This window comes from Tetrao urogallus, assembly GCF_951394365.1.
Source record: "Tetrao urogallus genome assembly, chromosome: 4".
In the NCBI taxonomy this organism is placed as follows: domain Eukaryota; kingdom Metazoa; phylum Chordata; class Aves; order Galliformes; family Phasianidae; genus Tetrao; species Tetrao urogallus.
In genome coordinates this window covers 30,910,274-30,931,163 of record NC_136817.1, presented here as the reverse complement: position 1 = coordinate 30,931,163, position 20,890 = coordinate 30,910,274, and the positions used below count along the sequence as shown (strand labels likewise).

Here is a 20,890-nt window from a genome sequence, read left to right as displayed (position 1 = left end):
TAGGTTACTTGCTATGGGCCACAAAAACTGACTCTGGTCAAGCTCTCTGTTGTAGTATTTCTCTGTTGATAGAGATGTTTTGCAGAAAACAGGTTCTATGGTGGTTTTGCAGCAGTAGGGGAGCAGCCTTTGTTGAAGATGTATTTATGTCAGTCCTTCTGTTTTAGGCTACAATGTTTCTGGTTTGTTCTGCAGATATGAGCAGTCTGTTAAGTGAATTTTGCTGGTATGCTGTTAGGGAAGCTTTGCTTGGTGAGTTCTTCACCAGCACAGGCCAAAAGAGGCGGTTGATATTAAATTTTTATGTTCAGCTTTGTGGGGTTCAGGGCAGGAGGAGGGATTGAATGTGTATACCTGTGTTCAAATGGAGAAGGAACTTGTCAGCTTTGTACTGCATTTAGGTGAGTTTTCTTTGAAGCCAGGTTTCCAGAAGTATGATGGCAGGCAGTTTTAGAGGAAGTTTTTTGCAGATGTTTTCTAATGCTATGAAATCATGACAGAGGCTTAACTTGCAGTCCTTGTGGCCTTTCCCCTCTCCCCACCCCCAAATAATTTAGCAGTGAATTTATTAAGATGATGAGTTGAGGTGGTGGTGTTTTCTGTTGGCATGAATTCTGTCTTGTATGCAGAATTGCAGCTGAGCAGCAGTTAACATATAAATTTGCTTAATGTGGAAGCATGCCAAATGTTTGGAAAGAACTGAAATGGAAAACAAAATATTAAACTAAAGGTCTCTTTTTCTTGGTAGTTCCACAGTAACAGCTTTCTTGTAGCTGTGTGTTCCAGTCTGCGTCTCTCTTTATTGTTGTTTGTCTGAGGATCAGCTACAGAGGAGGGGAGGGAGTTCTGCAAATACATCAGCACCTGTCTCGTCATCAGAAACACTGCAGTAATAATGCAGGTGTCCCTGCAGCAGAAACTCTGTTGGTGCCAGTCATGAGGACAATGTTATGCCATTTCAGCAGCATGGGCTGTTAATCTTGTCATTCCCTCCCCCTGCCCCTATACAGCAGCGGCGAGAGGACTGGAGTGTACAGTTGATGGAAACATAAAAGAAGACAATGAAGAGAGATTCCAGCTGCTAGACTTCAGATTTCTGCTGAAGAAGGTGTTTTGATTTCGGGAGGGTTGTGGCATGTTAGACAGGAGATCTAATCATCCATCCCAGATAAAGGGAAGCAGTCCTCATTTCACAGGAAAGAAATGCTGCTCTAAGGCTGGCAGTGCTGCTGTAGTAGTAGGGTAGGCTAAGGAAGGATCATACGACATGCTTCTGGTTCAGGATAGATACGAAGAAAAGCACAAAAACCTTGAGATGGAAATCAAGTGGTCAGGGTAGTCTGTTTCACTTGGCCTTTTCAGTAACAAGCACTTCGATTTTTATCTAAGAAAAATAGTATCTCTTGTAAATACCCGGTAGATCATCACTTCTACCTCAGAGCTGTGTCATCCGTGTTAAGTGGTGGTGATTTGTTTTGACAAAACGACAGCCTCTATCAAATGCTTGTTCTTAAGTTTTAATTGGAGCTTTTGTAGTGTGATGCAGTATTGATAGCGTAAGAGCGTTTTATTTTCAAATGGCTTCAGGCCTAAGCAGTAATTACACCTGAAAACATGGCCTGAGCTGAAAAGATAACACAATGCCTTAATGTTTAGTTTTATCAAGTCAAAATCCATGGCCACGATTTCATTTTGGGGGGTATGCTAAGTAGATTGCTTTGCCTTAGGGTTTCAAACCAGCGTAGGTTTTTTCAGTAAGTTTCCTTTCAGTTGGGATGGTTTAATGTATGTTGAAAGTGTAAGCCATGTTCTGAGGGCTGAAGGGCAGCAGGGTGAGGGGGAGGAGGTGTGTGCAGTTACTACTTTGCCATGGGCCACGTGAGGATCTGAAGAAAATTTCTAAGCTTTCACTGAGTTTGCAACTAAGATGCACAAAAAGTGCAGTGTGGACAGTGTGTGGGCATTATGGAATACATTAGGAATAATGAGTTTCTGCTGATAAAACTCCAGGGTATTTCTTCACATGCTTAATTGAAAGCTGGGTGTAAAGGTTTGGATAGCCCATTGAAGTTAAAAAGAGAATGGAATTCTGAATCATATCTAGCAGAGTTCTTGGATTGTTTGTTTGCGTGGTAAATTTTGGATGTGTAAGTAAGAAATTAACGCTACAGCTAGATGGCTGGATTTTGCCAGGTCTTAGTTGTATATTGCTATGCAATACATGCATATTCATTCACCTTTCTCCCTTATGAATCCTTTGACCACTGAATGCCTAAGATGCAAAACATGTCAAAAACACCTAGGAGTAATGTGCAAATAAAACGTCACGAATTATTAATCAAAATTGGTCTTTATTGTTGCATTAAGAGTATTGTTTCAATTCCTCTCACTCATATCAGCTGTAAGGTGATACTGTTGAAGGTGCTGGTCTGCATAAGACAGATTTGTAGGGCATATTCATAAGTGAGTGATAGAAAGTATTTCTGATTTTAAAGGGATACTTGCTAAAGTTGTATGAAGGACACATGTGGATGTGTGTGAACGTGTTTATTTTTTTTTTCCTATGCAATAACTTCGAATGATTTGACAGTAATCCCCAAGACTGTGGGCAGTGATCAACAGGTGCTCAATGGAGCTGTTCAGCAGCTAAAAATACTAAGGAGCCGTTTTTGATAAAAGCACAGGCAGAGAAGATCGTGGCAGGGCTCCTGATCCTGGACTGCAGAACTGTGTAAGCTTGTCATCTTGAGGAAAGTGTCTTCATGCTCGCTGTGTGTGCCCCTTTCTGCTTGGCCAGCCCTGCTTGTCAAACTTGCAGGAGGGAAAGGCTGTGGGTCCAGTTCTGACTGAGTAAAAGTCAGTGGCTGTAAAAAACAGTCTGTGGTCTTAGAAAGGTGAAGGACAGGGATAGAAATAATTAGCTCGCCACTGTTGGAGGTGTGGGAGCTAAAACTGTTCTGTAGCGAAAGCTGAGATTAACTTGGATCTGAGTTGCTGGAGTGCAGCGGGAAGCTGGTGGGTTAAGCTCTGCTGTTTTGCTGGGTGTTCCTCATGTGAATCAGGGCCATGCATTGAAGGAGCATCACTTTAGCTAAGAGCATAAAGATTCTGAAATTTCCTTGCTGGTAACTTCTCAAAGTGAGACAAAATTCTACTGACAGAGCTGGCAATGATTGTAGTTTCAGTCTGAAGGTGGCGTTGCGATACCTTGTGGGCCTGTAAATCTGTGTTAAATGTCATGTTATCTCTAAAACCTTCGTACTGCTCTCCAAAAATTTTAGAGCTGTGAAAGATCAATTTTTGCAGCTCTTGGAAATTGGCAGTTAGCCCTTAGGTAACTAAGAAATAATAAAAACAACCTCTCAGTTCAGGTCAGTTTCAGGTGCTGAGGTTTGCTGCATGGCAGTAGCAGCTGGCTGTTCTTTGTGTGCTGCGTTCTCCAGAGAGCCTTCATACTCCTTGTTCTCTGAGGAGCCATAGAGCCTCTGCATGTCAAACACCAAAGGCTCCACTGCCAAGGCAAAAATTTAGCAAATACCAAATCAGGAATCCATGCCTAATAGAAGACAAAAAGCATAGGAATGATCTGTCAGCAGTTGCAAAGTAAGTTGGCTTTTAAATTGTAAGGCTCTAGAAAATAGGGGCTACCTTCCACCCTCAAGGAGAAGTAAAATGCCCACAAAGTGAATATTTTGTCAGACAGGGTGTTTTGAGGCCTCTTGAAATACTTGTCTGGGCTAGTTGGGTTCATCCAAAACAGGTTTCAGTTGATGTTATTTATGAAGCTTGAATACTGAAGCTTAAAAACGTTTCATCCTATTATGTTAATGACTGCAGCTTGCTCGTTCACAGCTTTCTAAGTCTGTTGCTAGCACCCTGACTGCTAGACAGTGAAACTGGATTTCACTCTGCTACTTGAAACATGTTTTTGTATAAAATGTTTACTACTATTTTGAGCATGTCTGCATGTAACATAGGGGAATATTATATTGTGTGGTTTCAGACTGTTAGTGCTGTCTGAAAAAACGTTTAGGAGTGTGCATTTTTTTCCAACATGATTGTTCTAATGTTTGGCCTAAGCACAGCTTCATGCTTTTTAGTGTTTTGACTGGGTTGATAACTGTGTGCCTAAATGCATGCAGGCTGTAGCAACTGCTTGCTGCCTTCTATCTGCATCAGCTTTTGGATTGCAAATGTTACAGTAGCGTGATGCTGATTTTTGTAATTTATGTGTAGAATAGTGTTTTAAATGCTTGTTGTGTTAATTTCTTTCAAAATGCTGGAAAGCAGTAAGTACAGAGTACTTAAGGGTGTCCTTAGAGAGAAGGGCAGTGGAATGGAATCTGCAAAATGCACTTCTTGGGCCCTTAAAGGCTCATAGCTGCGTAACATGATGTAGGGCTGAGAAAATGACTGGTTAGAACTATTTTAATTCTTCTGGGTTGTCCTTGAGACAGCTGTGATCGAGGGGAAAGTCTGTAAAACAGTGATAAATGCAAGAGATGCTCTATAGACTACTGAGCAGAGCTATTCATGGCAGCCATGTAGTGATCAGATGGATAAATAATAGTCTTTTGATATTCAGCGCTAAGGACTTTAATAGGTGGTGCTTGTTGAGCTGTTTTCTACCACAGTTCATAAACAAAGTTTCAAGAATCTCTTTTGATGTCTACTGTTACAAGTTCACCATAGAGCATCCCAGTTTAGAGGTAGTGGCATTATGGGTTGGAAGTTAGAATACTGCAGGTGTTAGAGGTGCATGGAAACAGATGTGTAAGAGACCCTTTAAATGTACCAAGGCCACTAGTGTAACAAAAAGGCTTAGCTCTGATCTTGTGGGTCTTTCATTGCACTGCATCAAGCAAGATCAAAATTTCTTGGCAGTGAAGTTGTACAATCTGATCAGATTTCAACGGTGCTGTACTTGGATATGTGATACTGGTTTCTATGTGTTTATTTACATGAAGAATTCTCATACCAAGTTAGCCACGTGTGGCAGGCACTTCTGCTGAAAGTAAGTTTGAAGTTGCTGTCACCTTAGGCTTATAGTGTTAGTTTGGATATAATGTATTGACTTTGGTGGTAAGGTAAGACCATCAGCTTTCTATTTAGTTGATGTAGTTTTTGAGAACTTGGTTTGTTGTTGAGTACTGGATTTCTCTCAGCAGCATGGGCAATGAGTGACGTAGGTGAGATTGGTATTCCATCCTCCTTTCTACGTGGCTTGTCATGAAATTAGGAAGGTGTTAAAATGAGTCTTGGCTGCTGGTCAATTTTTTTGTAAAAAGCTCTGTTTGGAGGGAAGCTGCAGGATAAGTTTGTCATCTTTGTTGCAGCAGTATGAGGCCATATGGAGGCATGTCTTGACTCTGAAGATACTCACATAGGGGAAACAAGATGGGGTATCAATGCTGTGTATCCATAGCTGCTCTACATATGTATTATTTGCACAGGAGAGATGGTGAGGAACTGAATCATGTCTCCAGGGGATCTTCTATTGCACAGTGAAATCCATGTTCAGCATCTGGCAGTTTGCAGTCAAAATATGGAATTGCTGAAATACTTCACAGCTTTCTTGAGCATACGTGCACAAGAGTCCTGTGGATCAGCTTTTGTGTAGTTGAGATATCTGTATGTGTCAGATGGTAGAACAGTAGTAATAATGCTGTTTTTTTATGAAAGCTAAGCTGTTTCCCTGCTCATAAAATACACTTCCTGTAGAAATGTACACCTCTTGATTCTAGACTGGTAACAAAGAAATCCTGTGCTATCTTTCCTACTTAGTTCCTTTTTGTTTTCCTTGCTAACGGTCATTCCAAAACTAGAGGATGAATGAGTAGATAGAATTTGGAGTCTGCGTTTTGGAAAACAGAAGTGCCCAACTGTACACAGAGATGAGGGCTTGTGAAGGAGGCTTGGGAGTGTGTGGGCAGCCCTCAGCTTTGATATTGTGAAGCTTTGTCACCTGGAGGTAGAGATGATAAAAGCACAGTGTTGAAAGTTGCAGTTGAGTCTAGTATCTCAGTACTTGGAATACTAAGAAGGATTGCTTTCTGCTTACAAAAATAATAGTTGGAACATGTGCTGGGGTACTTGTAGTGTGGAACTTCTTTGAGGTTTGGATTAATATACCAGCTAACCGCAGTTCTTGGGCGCTTTTAAAATTTTGTTTTGTATTTAATGCATCAAAATGAGTCTGTGTAGTAAAGAAGCAGTCAAAACTTGGTGATTTCCACTGCCTCCCCCCCAGCATCTTTTTTGATTGGTATTAGCATCAACTTCCCTAGAAATCATTGTGGGCAAAGCGGAGATAAACAAGTACAGAACATGGGGTTTTACTGCTGGGTGAGAGGAGAAATCTTGTAAAAGGCTTTGTGCTGGGGGCTGTCCGAACAATTGGATTATGTCAGAGTATTGTGTGATCAGAGAAGTGCCGACTGAGCCCAGACTGATTGTTCTGATATGTGAGGTGGAGCATGCGTGTACTCTTCCACACATTTGTAGTTAAGGGAAATAATATACATCTGGAGACTGTTAAAGGAAGTGTCTGTTTACTCGGGCTGGTAAATGGGAATGCTTTCTTTAGTCTCTTCCATCTGCAGAGAAGGAGGTATTTTCTGGGGAAAAAAAAACCCCACCAAAAACGGTTTTCACCTACCAAAATGCAGATTTATTCACCACTACTAGAAAAATCTTTACCACTTTGTCGTCGTGCATTGGATGTGGTGTCATGTTGAACAGACTGAGAAACAAAACTGTAGAGCCAATGAAACTCTCTTTAAGAGGAAGGGCAGTTAGAGAGAGAGGTGTAACTGCTAGCCTACTGGAAAGTTCTGCAGCTCTTAGGTTGAAGATGAATCTGTTAGAAAAGAATATCCAGCTATATTTAATGTTGTGAAATAGTCTAAAATAAGATGTTAATACATTTCATTCCTTGAGGCATTACTCTGAAACAGTGTTTAAGTGAGAGCACATTATATGACTCTTATCCGAAATGTTTTACGGAATACATTTTCTCCTGGTGACTTGTGGTTTTAATGGTACTGTGTTGTTTGTAGGTAGATTGCTTTTTCTCACCTTTTTCCTAGTATGCTTTAGGTGAGGCTACTTGTTTTTATCACACAGTGCTCACATTATTAGGGAGAAGGAAAATGGGAAGATTTTTCCATTTGAAACGAACTGCACAAAAAACTCAATGTCAGGGGAAGAGATGTGAGTTTCATGAGAATGTTTTTGTATTTTGACTTACTGCTTAGCAAGTACTTGTATCATATTAGGAAGAACCATGACCTGCTAAATACTTTGCTCAGGTGAGGTTTATCAGTTAGTTGATGCAGGGGTGGTTTTGATTTCCATTTCTGATGTTGAGAGAGCCAAGAAGCCTTTCAGCTGCTCGGTAACCTGCATTTCCAGCAGTGCAGTCTGTCTCTTTCCTCCTGAATGGTGGGGCAGTTCCTTTCTCTTGCTGCAGCAGGCTTAGTCTTTAGGAAGAAGATAAATAGTAAGTCTGCAGATGAACTGGTCTAAAAATGGTCAAGTGGATGTGTGGAGTGCAGCTGGCAGTGATCGTGTAGGGGACCTGCCAAGGCTGCCAGAGGCTGGGGAGAAAACTAGAGGTTGCCTTCAGTTTGCAAGTTAGAATGCTGTACCGTGTGTATTTATTAATGGTATCCATTAGGTGATAAGGTAATTTTTGTAAGTAGTTCTCAGCCTAGCTTCCTAAACAAACAAGGTTTAGGAACAAACAAAACTTTGCATTCCTACAAAGTTTTGAATGTGCTGGGGAAATGAAGACAAGTTTTAGAAGGAAAAGCTGTGATGTAAGCTCTCTGCTTGTATGCAAGAAGAGATGGGAAGAGGAGGAGACCTTTCAGGAGTCCTAAGATGAGTTGGTTGTTCTTCTGGTTTGTCTGCACTTACGTTCGTAGGGCATTTATCTGCAGGAATCTGAACTCGTGATGCTCATGAGACTGCTTGTAAACTTTAGGGACAGACATAAATCTTTCTCAAGAATAAAATAATTTGTACTTTATCTTGATAAACTGTACTCCATATGGAAATACATTACTGCTGTGTTACAGATGGTAGCTGCTTTTACTGTAAGTTTGGAGTCTTTAATGAACCACAGGTAGTGTGGTTTATTTGCTGGACAGTCTTATGTCTAGGTAGATTATCTGATTGTGGAAGAAGTGGATTTTTGAGATGGTATAGAGCTTTGGAGAGGAATGGTGTTTCAGCATGAGCTTGGTAATCTAATGAACGGCTCTGTTGCTAGTTCATAAACTTCATAGTGTGTTTATGGATCTCTTAGAGGAACTTGTATATGATTTTCAAAAACCTCATTGCTTCCAATGGAGAAATAATACCATTTTGACTCATCTGAGGGTGGTTTGGTAAATAAAGTATTTAAAAAAAAAAAAACCAAAACCAAAAAAAAAAAAAAAAAAAAAAAAAAAAAAAAAAAACCAAGCAAACAAACAAACAAAAAACCCCTGCTGCATTGCAGTTACATTTTTTGATGTATTAATTAAAAGTTTATCAGTTACATTCTTCTCAGATTAGACCTGTTATTTTTCAGGTGGAATCATTTATCCTGGATCAGGATGATCTTGAAAACCCTATGTTGGAAACAGCTTCCAAATTGCTTTTGTCAAGTACTGCTGATGGTGCTGACCTGAGGACCGTAGATCCAGAAACCCAGGCAAGATTAGAAGCTTTACTTGAAGCTGCAGGTAAGTACTCGTGTCCCATGCAGGTTTAATCCCAATGCACTAACAAATGAGCCTATACTGGAACTGCTTTCATAAGTCTAATCCATATGAGGATGGTACAGATGCAGAATGCAAAGCAGTGTGAATGTGGCAATGTTGTGTAAGTCAGGGGTGACTGAGCAACTCATTAAAATGTTGTGAATTTTTGAAAATTAACTTCATGTGAATGTTGTGCTTCTAATAGGTTTCTTCTGAATTCGGATTTATAGATACCTCAGAAAAAAATTAACACCCAGCCTTAGACTTGCAGCTTTGTCTCAAAAACTATACTGTTCAGTGAGGCTTTGTTTTGTAATACGGATGTATGAAAAACATTAGTTGCATATAATGGCTAGTTGAAAAACAGTGTTTTAGATGGTTAGAGGGTTTAATTCACGTGCATCGTGTCTGAGTGCAGCTTATAATTTAATGCTGTAAACAGCTAATCCCTTCTGTTTTGGAAGCTGTAGTTCATTATGTTTGGAATGCTTCTGTCAAGGAATCTTGTAGGCTCAGTTTCAACTTCTTTTCATTTCCTCCTTTCCTGGCACGCATACCAACTTGTTGCAAATTGGCATCATGGAAGGAATAGGTAAACTATCGACTGCTGATGGTAAAGCATTCGCAGATCCTGAGGTGCTTCGCAGACTGACTTCTTCGGTCAGTTGCGCGTTGGATGAAGCTGCTGCTGCACTAACCCGGATGAGAGCAGAAAGCACAGCAAATGCAGGGCAGACGGACAAGTAAGCCATGCTTTATACTGTAGTTGTGTGCTGCTTAATGTGGGGCTTTTCCTTGTGTATTCCTGGCTGCAAAATGATGAAACTCCAAGTGGAACTTGTGCCGAGTTGTCAGCTGGGTAAGACCTTGAACAGACGTGTGGCCAAGCCTCTGCTTTTTGGGAGGCTCTCTGGTACTCAGTGGGTTCTGGGTTGCTGAACATTGGAGGGAGAAGTAAAAGATTACTCTCTTCTAGGTTCTATCTGTGTTTCGGTACAAAAGGATCAGATTGTTAGTAGGAATTACTGAATTCCCTTTCTCTAGTTGACAGTTTATTCTTTGTATACCAAGTGACTCAGAAGGAAACAGAGTACGCTGACCAGGACATTTAAAGAAGAGCAGAATAATTTGCTGTTGTGTCTGATGCTCTTCTTTGCATGCCCCTGTTACCAAAGTTGCTAAGACAGGGGATATGGGAAGTAGAAGAAAATATGGAAAATATGTTGAGCAGTATATTTTTAAGAAATATTTTTGCATATATAAAAACTTGGTCTGGTGGCACAGATGATACAGGAGTCCTGGTTATGAGAAGCAGTTATAATTTGGTCCATGCTAAACGAATAACCGTTTCAGATCTTGTGTGTTCTAAGAATTGTTGATGTTGAATAGTGAGGCTTGCAAAAATATTCAGTGAAATACCTTATTTTTTCATTCCCTTTATGGTTAATTTTGTTTTGATAGGACTTGTTAAATGGATAGGAGGTGAAAGGATGGTGGGTGAAATGAAGTTGCCCAAATTAAAAAGACTTGAATTTGTTATTACTGATACAGTTAGATGGAGAAGAGAGAGAAAATTTGTCAGGCTTGAATTTCTACTGTAAAAGTTTCTGCTTTGTAAGAATAAATGCATTGTATGCATTGTTTCAGAGTAATTGAAAATATGCATTCAGTAAACCCTTTTTTGACTGAAACAGAATTAGTGATAGCAGCAAAGAAGTGATGTGAGAACCAGAAATTCTCTTAGGGTTTACCGAACCAGGAGAACATTGCCAATTCTTGCTGGGTGGAATTAGAGCCATAACCAAACCATTGAATTGTTATAAAATTCCATAACTTCTGTCCTATGCTGCATGGCAGAAGTGAAGCCATTTTCTTAAGGGTGATTTGTTTTAGTTCAATAGTTACAGTGCTGGGAAAAGGTGTGAATAAGGCTGGTGATTTCTCTGTCCTCAAGCACCTGGAATAAGAGAAGATGCGACTTTGAGTGCTTCGAGATTTGGAATGGAATACTAGAAAATAGTACTCAGTTGGGTATTATTTTATTGAACTATTGTTCAAATCACATCTTTGAACCTTACTTTAGAAAATAAGTAGAACAAAACCTTTTCAAACTGGTGGTATGAAACGGGAATATACAGAGACTTATGCTATGTAGTGATTAGTAGTACAAATGAGCAGTGATTTGTTTCTAGTACTGTAGGAGTAGCCTTTCAGAAGGAAAAGTGATTGCAAAAAAGGCTTCATACTCTGATATAATGTCACGCTGAGTGCATGTGCTGAGGGCAAATCAGGCCCATGGTCGTGTCCTCTCTGAGCATGTTCTCTGTTTTTCCTGTCTGTGTTGCAGAACTTGGTAAGCACAGTGTCATTCTGCACTGCATGTTAAGTTATAAGATTGGAAAATAATAATATGATTAATGCCATCTTTAATTAACAGTTGACGCTTTTTAGATTGTGCTTTCTTTTTAGTTCACTGCATCCTTTTGGCATGTTAGACTTGTTATTCTGCACGTAGAGAAAGCGTTTCAAGTGTGGTCTGTTTTCACTTCCAATGCTTTCTATCTTACTAGCCGCAGCTTGGCAGAGGCTTGTTCAGAAGGAGATGTAAATGCTGTGCGGAAGTTGCTAATTGAAGGACGAAGTGTGAACGAGCACACAGAAGAAGGGGAAAGCCTCCTTTGTTTAGCCTGCTCAGCAGGATATTATGAGCTTGCACAGGTTGGTCCTTTTTTAACTGTTTTGTGCACCTTATAAAAAAAAACATGTAGGTGTTAAATTAATGCTTTTTTCTTATATAATTGAAGGTAGTGTTAAGATAGTGGAAAACATCAGTAAACTGACAGGTGAAGACTTGCACGCAGCTGCATGTTGCTGGTGCATTTTGTGCTTATTTTTCAAAGTTTCTAGCATGAAACTCTTTGTGAAGGTGTGAGGGTTGTGTAAGTTGTAACCGTCTTGACACTCAGCCTTGTCACTTCCCAAGGCTGTTGATCATCCTTCTGTTCACAGGTTCTTCTGGCAATGCATGCTAATGTAGAGGACCGAGGTATTAAAGGAGACATAACACCTTTAATGGCTGCTGCTAATGGCGGACATGTCAAAATTGTCAAGTTGCTGCTAGCTCATGGTGCTGATGTGAACGCGCAGTCATCAACAGGTAAATCGGTGTTGGAGGTTGTTGAAAACAACTGGAAAGCTGAGATTTGCTGCATACTAGAACTTGATTTGAAAAAATTGTCAGACATACTCAGTTGAGAGCCAACTTTTATGAACAGAATTCTTCCTTAATGTTTTACAACTTACTCTACTTATCCTTTTTTGGGTAGTTTTAAAATACAAGTTGGTTTTGGACATAAGTAATTGGATCAAGTTAGTGACTTTTAGATATGTGGGATTTGTGAATTGTTGTGGCACAGTATTTTAAGCACGGTTTGGAAGTTGATATACTCAAAATTATCTGACGGAAGGTCTGGTTAACTGAGAATACAGTAAACGTGAGAAGAGGGCCTTTTTTAGTGCCACCTTCTTGGCAGGTTGTGTTTTAGTAGCCTGTCTTTTGGAAATCCTTGTTGTGCAGCCTGCAGAAGCAGACAGAATAACTGATTACTAACCCTAAATAATGAGGAAAATTAGGGTGTGAGGTGACAGGTGTGTGGAGGCTTTTTTTAATTAAGCAGTCCCAAGTTCGTAATACTGCTCTGGCTTTTTTTTGAGAAGCCTTTCATAAGGGCGGATTCATGGACTGTTTTGTTCAGATAGTTTTTTTTTTTTGTGATTTTTCTTTTTTTTTTTTTTTTTTTTTTTTCATGGGGATTCTTTTCATCTCTTTGTGAAGCCTGTGGACCTTGTGAACTAGCCCTTCACAGGTGTTCTAGATCTGGTTTAGAAAGCAGTAGTTTATGTTGCTCCTTGCTTTGAGCTTTTCTTTTAGCCATCATAGTACATCCCTGCTGATTTAACAAGAAAGGTGATGAGGTTTTGTCATGCAAGTTGGGATTAACCAAGAAAGAGAAATGGAGAGAGAATTTTCAGTCACCAGGTACATTTAAATCTTCAGTTTGTCAACACTGAGTTACTTTGAGTAGTTACTTGCTTGTTTTCTCTTCATCCTTTCAAACAGTCTCTTGGTTTGAAACTTAAAAAAAAAAAAAAAAAAAAAAAAAAAAAAAAAAAAGCGCAACAAACTTGTTCTGGAAGGTAGTTAGCCCTATAAATGTGATCAGATGATTGAGATACAAGGTTTCCAATGTAGAAGTTCTGTCAGATTTAGAGTTCTGTCTTTAAAATCTTTCTCCTCTGGTTCTAGGCAATACAGCTCTTACCTATGCCTGTGCTGGAGGCTACGTTGATGTTGTGAAAGTACTGCTGGAATCGGGCGCTAGTATTGAGGACCATAACGAAAATGGTCACACTCCTCTAATGGAAGCAGGAAGTGCTGGTCATGTGGAAGTGGCCAGAGTGCTGTTAGAAAATGGCGCTGGCATAAACACACATTCCAATGAGTTTAAGGAGAGTGCACTTACCCTGGCTTGTTACAAAGGTATGGTACCAAGGCCTTTACTGAAGTGTGGAAAGTCTCTTCAAACGTGTATTTACTCTGCCTTGCTGTATATTATGAAATCTATTTTAAGGCTATAAATATACGCTTTCATATGTTTTTATATTGGTTGGAATGCTGCACAGCATGTATGTACCATAAGATGATGGTTCATATATAGAATAAGTATTTAAGATACAAAACTTTTTCTGAGTCCTTATGATAGTTAATTTTTTTTCTCAATTAAATGAATTGTGAAGCAAGAGGATATACTTTATCACGGAATGAGTATAATAAACTTTCTGTAATGTAACTTATTTTGCAAGATACTCTGCTTAGGTATGGAAATGTCAAATAGTTTAAAGGACTTTGCACTTTAAAATATACGGTATCTAGGACTTTGCCTTTTATCTGTCAGTGCTTAGGCAGTGGGACTTCCTTGCCTCCTTTGGAGTATTAAGTAGCTATCTTGCATCTCCTTGGGGAGAGCTGAAGTTGTTTTAAGACCAAATGTTTTCAAGTAGCCAGAGTAGTTGCTGCAATCGTCACTTAAGGTACATTTTATTATAACTATTAGAATGGCTCTTGGAATCCTAGAGGTACTTGCTGTAGCATCTCCATGGAAGATAATTGTAATTGTTCATTTACATTTGTTTTCTTCTGCTTTGATAAAATCCTTGTGCATTATTACCAAACACCTTCATAAGCCATGGTAGTTTATTTCTGTGGTAATTCTCAGAACAGAGGCTTTGTTTGAAAGAGAGGAGGGGACTTCAAACCATCTCCTGCCTAAAAATAGTGTATCTGAGCTCTCATTCATGAGCCATCTTGGAGAGCAGTTGTTTTCTTTTTTTAATTGTTAAAATCACTTTTGTGTTACACCAAACAGAAAAGAAGTGAAGATGTTCAAGGTTTTATGTTCTTCTCATCCGTACATCTTGTCTGTATCCCATGAATTTCTGTGTTGCTCTAAATGTCATTTTTAGGAAGTGAAGATATCCTGATTTTTTTTTTTCTTTTTTTCTGACATTGCTTGCTTCTTGTAGTATGACATGCCGTGCTTAGAACCAAGGATGTCACAAGCTTCTTCCAAGTAAAGGGGGAAGGGTGAAAAGTCAGTGTAGCCTCATAGTGGGCACTATCCTATGTTTGTTCAGTTATAAAGCAGGTGTTTTTTTTTTTTTTCCGACTTGATTTTATGTGCTTACTTCTTGGGTCAGTCATGGCTGTGTGGCAGAGTTAAGTGGGCTTGACATACCTACAGGACTTGGAAAGTGATAGTTGTGAATTAATGGAGTGGTAGATTGTAAATACTTGCAAACTGTGTTAAAAATTTTTTATGGCAGAAATATTCAGATAGATTCTACAAATGCTATGTGTGAAGGTCCATCCGTCTTGTATATTTTATTCCCTAAGGCTTGGTGTGACCTCAGGGACCATTCACAATGTAATTTATAAGCACAGTAACCCTAAATTCTTAGTGTTGACTGAGAAGAAGAAGAAAACTCCCTCCAAGCCAAACAAAACATCCTGATGTTCTTTAGTTGAAGAAGTTGGAAATTGTTAAGACATAATGAACTACTCTTGTTAATCTGATGTTTGCACTGCTCAGCTCTGTGACTTCAAGGAATGCATGTTGTAGATGCATCATTTTAGTCATGAAGTGAATCAGATGATATTTATAAAAATTGTTACTAGGTTTATGTGGACTTTGAATGTATAGATATGAACATATCTATATGTATATATCTATATCTATATATATGTATCTGTAGCATGGCCTTTTGTTGCCTTACTTATATTATTCTAGTACATTTTTGTGGTAGTTACAAAATGTACTTGACAAAAGTCGTTTCTATCTGTTAAGTAACTTCTCTGTACAGGTCATCTAGAAATGGTGAGATTCTTGCTGGAAGCTGGTGCAGACCAGGAACACAAGACAGATGAAATGCACACTGCTCTCATGGAGGCTTGCATGGTAAGAGATGCATGGATTTATTGGTGAGGCAGGTCTGTTGTTTTTTACTTCCAGGAGGTGAACGGAGCGATTCTTTCTGGCCTTTTTGAGGTACAGAACCTAACTTTGTGTTCTGGTTCTCTGGACATATTGATCCTTTAGCAGATGATAAAGGGGGAGGTAACTGGTTGAAATATGGTACATACTAAGATAGTAAAATGAAATTTCTTGTTTTGAAAACTAATGAAGTAGTTACATTTCTGAGACAGTGGGAGATGGTTATGAATTCATGGTTTCAATTATGAAGTTTACATTATGTCCAACTGCAGTTTAATTTTTTCAGAAGTAACAGAAGTCAACAAGTAAGGCTGCGCTGTGCTCATTGTCCTAGGGCAGCTTCATATAAACTACGTCTTCTGTTGTTACATCATTTACTTTTGACTGGTAATTATGGAAGCATGGTTTGATGAAGAGAGTTTTGTGAAGCTCAATTTAGAAAAACTCATTAATTCAAGTGTGGCTGTATGTAAATACTTGTTATTTATTTTAAAACCCCCCCCCTTTTTTTTTTTTTTAATTCTATCAGCTTCTGGGAGAGCAACTTGCAGTTTATAATGGGGTAATCCTTTCTACAGTGATCTCCAAATGAAGTAACGTAAAGCAGATTTGTATTGGCTGTTGAAATGCTGTTACAATATGCACTAAACATAAGAAATTAATAATAAAAAAAAACCCACCTGGCTGTTTGGAAGCATTTAACATAACTATGCCGTGTTTAAGGAGTTTGTAAGCAAAGTTCTTGTCTTCCCATACTGATGGTTAAGTTTAGGTGTGTGACTCAATTCTGTATGGTTCACCAGCCCCTTGCTCCCTGAAAACAGGATCAGAGGCTTTTTGGGGAGCAGCTAGTAAAACAGAAAAGGAAACTATTAAAAACCTTGATTAATAAGAGTACTTCTGTGTCTATTAATCTGAAGCAATCTATTTTCTGCTCTATTTTATAATTGTCTTTTTATTAATCTTGAAGACTCTTGACAGAAAATCAGATTTTTAGCGAATTTGTTGTAGTACAACACACGTGCTTGTGAAATTATCACCATTACAGATTATGCATGTGTACATTTTGGTGCTGAAATGTCATAATTGATGCCCAGTTTAAAATGATTCCAAGCTTTTGTGGTAGAGAAAAAAATTCTATATCAGTGTCTTAATGTGTGTTTGTGTGAGCTACAAGTAAGCTGAATAACTGGATTTCTAACATGTTTTTCTTGTGAACTTTGTGTACTTTCGTGTCTGTGCCTATGGAAGAGTGCCACAAACACTTCTTTAAACTTAGTTTAGTCCTTTTCCTGAAATTACAGCACTTATGAGTCTAAATTCACCCACAGCTATGCCTGTTTCAGGAAGATAATGGCTTCAAATAGGGTGATCATTAACTAACAGTGATAGTTCTCTAGAGGTCATTAGAAAGAAAGGCACACAGATTACCAAGTCTTCTGTTTCTTCTTACCCCAAGATATTAATAGGCTTGCCATTTAATTATGGCAGTGGGGAAAAAGCCTTGCTCTCCCTTATTTCTGCAGCAAACACTTCTGATAATTGACTGAGAGGTGATTGATGTTATCAGGACCTTCACTTATTTTTGAGAGAGGGAGCAACTTTCTGCGGCAGTTCTTTAAAGACATGGCAGTTTGAAATAAAGCAGAATTTTCTCATACAGGAGGCAAAAACACTGCTTTTCAATAACAGAAGAAAGCTACCCTCTCTAGGATGACACTGAATTTCAGTATGTGTTAGAGAATTACCTGTGGCATAGTGCTTATGTTACAAGCCATGAAACTGCATGGACCTTGTCATACAAGGCATTCAGGAAGACTTTTGTTCAACAGAATTTTTTTTTTTTTTGCAGACACAGGTAATTGTTTAATGCAAATGAGTTGCTGAGCAACATGAGTTGTCTCGTGGGAGCAAAAAGCAGGTTTGTCTACTTGGCACTTAGTAATACAGCATTTTCCAGTGAGTGCTGAGTACTGACTGCCTGCACCAGTTGGTCTTTAGAACATGCCTGGTGTACTTGTGCAGATTGATCAGACAACCTTTTGTGATCAAATAGCAGTTACAGGGTATTTTTCAGATATTTCAGAAGAACTGAACAGCACCTTCCCATTGCCACGTTTGGTAGAACACAGCTAAAATTTCCTTGAGTGACTAATCACCAGTAGTTATTTTTAAGGCTGCCTGGCCTACATAAGAAACTTTGAAGCGTATCCTTATGCTGCTGTTAGCTGTACTTTAGCTAAATCAGTTGGGAATGATTAGTGAGCTGTTTCGCCTGAGCCTGATGGTTAAGGCACATCTCAGTATTTCCCTGAGGAAAGATTCTTTACGGAGTCTTGGAGATTTTCCCTAAAATGGTGTTGTCATTTCATGTAGAAAAGTGAGTCCTAGTTTGTGTCCTAGATCTTCTTCTGGGAGAAAATCCTACGTGCTCCCCAGAAATCGTGAGGTTCAGACAGTGAAGTTTGAAGATGTCAGGTGCAATGATGCATTTAGTCTGAGAAAGAGTTCTTAAGGTTGTGGTTTGCAATTTGATGAGGATGACACTGGCTGCGGTTTGCTATCCCTTGGTGCAGACAGCGATGGCTTCAATTTGCTGTCTCTTATTAATTAATCTGAGATCAAGATATACTTAACTTGTTGAACAAGAATCTTGAGAGAGCTTTGTGTTCTTGGTAAGCTGCTGCTTTTCCGATGTCACCTCCTGTTGTTTGTCAGACTTTTCCCTCCGTAGCTGCTCCAAGTTTGAATGATCCCCATTTATGGGCCTCTTGAAGAAAGCCAGCTTGGAGAGTTTGTGTTGCTGTTGTGACCAAGTGCAGTGACCAAGCTGATCTTGCTCTGTTATCAAACTGCCATTCAAATCTATTTTTGTTGATATGCCACTGTGAGGACTCCAGAGCAAACCTACAGCTGAAAAGCTATTTCAGCAGGTTCTTCAATCTATGGCGTACAGAGAACATGACAAAGACTATATGCTCAAATGGTTTGCAAATTAAAACAAACAAACAAACAAATGTTGAGAGTACATTTTGGGAGTTTGACAGCATAGCAGCATCTAGAAATCTTTGCCTGTGGATAGTTATGGTTGAGGTCACTATTGTGATTTATGGGAAACCTCTGACAAATTGATTTGATTTCACTTGGAAGGGAGAAAGCAAGTCCTGACTGTGGTGTAAAACAGAGCAGTAAGTGCAGTAGTTCTATGGGAGCCAAGAGACAAGCAGTATAGTTCTGCACAGCTATGTAAGACAGTAAGGAAGCAAAATTGTTTAACTTAAAGTTTCCCAGCTTTAGCTGGGAACCCGTGAAGTAAATACTCTGAGATGCTAACAGTCCTCATGGAGGTGAAGGCAAACTGTTCCTCATTTTTGTAATGTAAATACTTTGTATGTAACAAATAATGTAAATGCGTGTTGAATCTCAGAATTTGCTTCTTTGCTGATTGTGGAGTCTTGACGTGGAGTGACTTCTTAGCAGTGTTAAGGCTTTGTAGTCTTTCAGAAGAGCGTTGCAACTTGTTCTCATGTCCAAGTGAGAAGTTTTTTGCTTGGAATTCTTTCAGTACTCCTTTATCACAGAATCACAGAATGGCCCAGGTTGGAAGGGACCTCAAGAGTCAGGAATCTCCAATCCCCTCCCCCCCACCAGCACATGCAGGGCCACCAGCCTCCACATTCAGTACTAGACCAGGCTGCCCAAGGCCCCATCCAATCTGGCCTTGAACACCTCCAGGGATGGGGCATCCACAACCTCTCTGGGCAGCCTGTTCCAGCACCTCACCACTCTTTCTGTAAAGAACTTCCCCCTGACATCCAACCTAAATCTCCCCTCCTTTATCTAATATAGCACTGTATTGTTAATAATAAATTTATTGAAAGAACATAAAAGGCTTTGTTGGCTTTTTTTCCTAAGATTTTTCATCCTTAGATAAGTTTGACAGTCCTCAGTTTTGTCTGAATTGTTCAATAAAGATGAATACTGAGTATTTCAGGGTTTCTGTTGTAGGATTCCAACTTGTGGAGGAGGCAAGCTTTCAAAATAACATCAGGCTTTGTCTCAGCTTGTGTTTCTTTGTTGCTGTTTTTTTCTTCCAGCTGAACTGAATTGAATTTGAGTCTTCTATGAAGTTCACAAGTTTGCTGTGCCACAAGCAGAGAAGTTTATGTGGTTCACAGTATTGCTGTTTTGTCTTTAGATTTTTATTTTTTTTTGGAAAGGGCGTATTCATTAAAACCAAGTTCTTCTACTGCCTGTTTAATAGACTTTTAGTCTTTATTGAAATATTTGAGAAAACTCAAAGTTTTGTTGTATTTTTGGACTTGCTTGTTCCTCTTCTGTTACTTCTGATGGAATTTGAGTTGGTGAGTTCTTTAAGGTTTGGAAAAGAGCAGCTTGGTGGTTTTCTTTGTGTCTTGATTTCTTGACCTCTGATTTTTTTTTAATTTTTATTTATTTTATTTTATTTTTAATTCTTAGGATGGCCATGTGGAAGTGGCAAGATTGCTGCTTGACAGTGGGGCTCAGGTGAACATGCCTGCTGATTCCTTTGAGTCTCCATTGACTTTGGCAGCTTGTGGAGGGCACGTTGAACTGGCAGCTTTGTTGATTGAACGTGGAGCTAACTTGGAAGAGGTAAACGATGAAGGATACACACCGCTAATGGAAGCAGCTAGAGAAGGCCACGAAGAGATGGTGGCACTACTGCTTGGCCAAGGTAGGTATTGGGATGTTTTCCATGGGCTGCAATTCAACAAGCATCTGTGTATCTTTTTTTCTTCAAATTATTACTAAACTTTGGTTATTTTTGTTCCTTGAACAATTTCTGAACAAGCCATCACCCCCATTTAAATAAATTGTCAGTTTAGCAAAATATTTTGTGTTATCTTGTTAAGTGGCCATTCTGAATTGGTCTTTACAACAGCTTTGAATTTTTAAAACAGGTGTGCTGTACTGAACAGTTGATATGAATAACTTGCACTCTGCAGGATGTCCTTGATGCATCTTCACAGCTTTTCAGTAACAAAACAAGCAAAACCAGATTTGATATACCATGATTTTAGAGGAATTATTTGGCTGTTGTAAAAACAAGATGCAATAAGCGAATGTCTTGTGCATCAAGAAATGTATTAGTCTGCTGATACTGTTTGCAGTAACTAGTGTTGGTATTTTTTGGTTTGTTTTTGAAGGAGCGAACATCAATGCTCAAACAGAAGAAACACAAGAAACTGCTCTAACTCTGGCTTGCTGTGGAGGTTTTTTGGAGGTTGCCGATTTTCTTATTAAAGCAGGGGCAGATATTGAGCTTGGTTGTTCAACACCTTTGATGGAGGCTGCTCAGGAGGGTCACTTGGAGTTGGTTAAATATTTATTAGCTGCAGGTATGGAATAATTCTGTTAACAATTTTTATAGACTCAGTGTATCCTTACAGGGAAAAAAAAAAATCTGTTTTCACATTCATTACGCTTTTGATTAGCAGCTTTATTAAGTTGGTTGCAAAGGCTTAACCTTAAATAACGTACTGATTGGAACCTAATTTAGTTTTAAAAGACTTGGTTGGTGTACCTTTCCTTGGAACTGAAGTCCTA

General features: G+C 39.1%; 1 protein-coding gene across 1 annotated transcript in view; it reads left to right on the top strand.

The window, feature by feature from the left end:
* ANKRD17 (ankyrin repeat domain 17) overlaps positions 1–20,890 on the top strand; it is a gene marked incomplete at both ends in the record, with an annotated part of 63,884 nt that overhangs the window by 11,671 nt on the left and 31,323 nt on the right. Inside the window, 8 exons of the mRNA XM_079534530.1 lie at positions 8,579–8,732; positions 9,337–9,493; positions 11,321–11,468; positions 11,760–11,907; positions 13,057–13,290; positions 15,171–15,265; positions 19,781–20,018; positions 20,491–20,682. Of these exons, the coding sequence (XP_079390656.1) occupies positions 8,579–8,732; positions 9,337–9,493; positions 11,321–11,468; positions 11,760–11,907; positions 13,057–13,290; positions 15,171–15,265; positions 19,781–20,018; positions 20,491–20,682 (1,366 nt within the window). The remainder of the gene's footprint in view (positions 1–8,578; positions 8,733–9,336; positions 9,494–11,320; positions 11,469–11,759; positions 11,908–13,056; positions 13,291–15,170; positions 15,266–19,780; positions 20,019–20,490; positions 20,683–20,890) is intronic.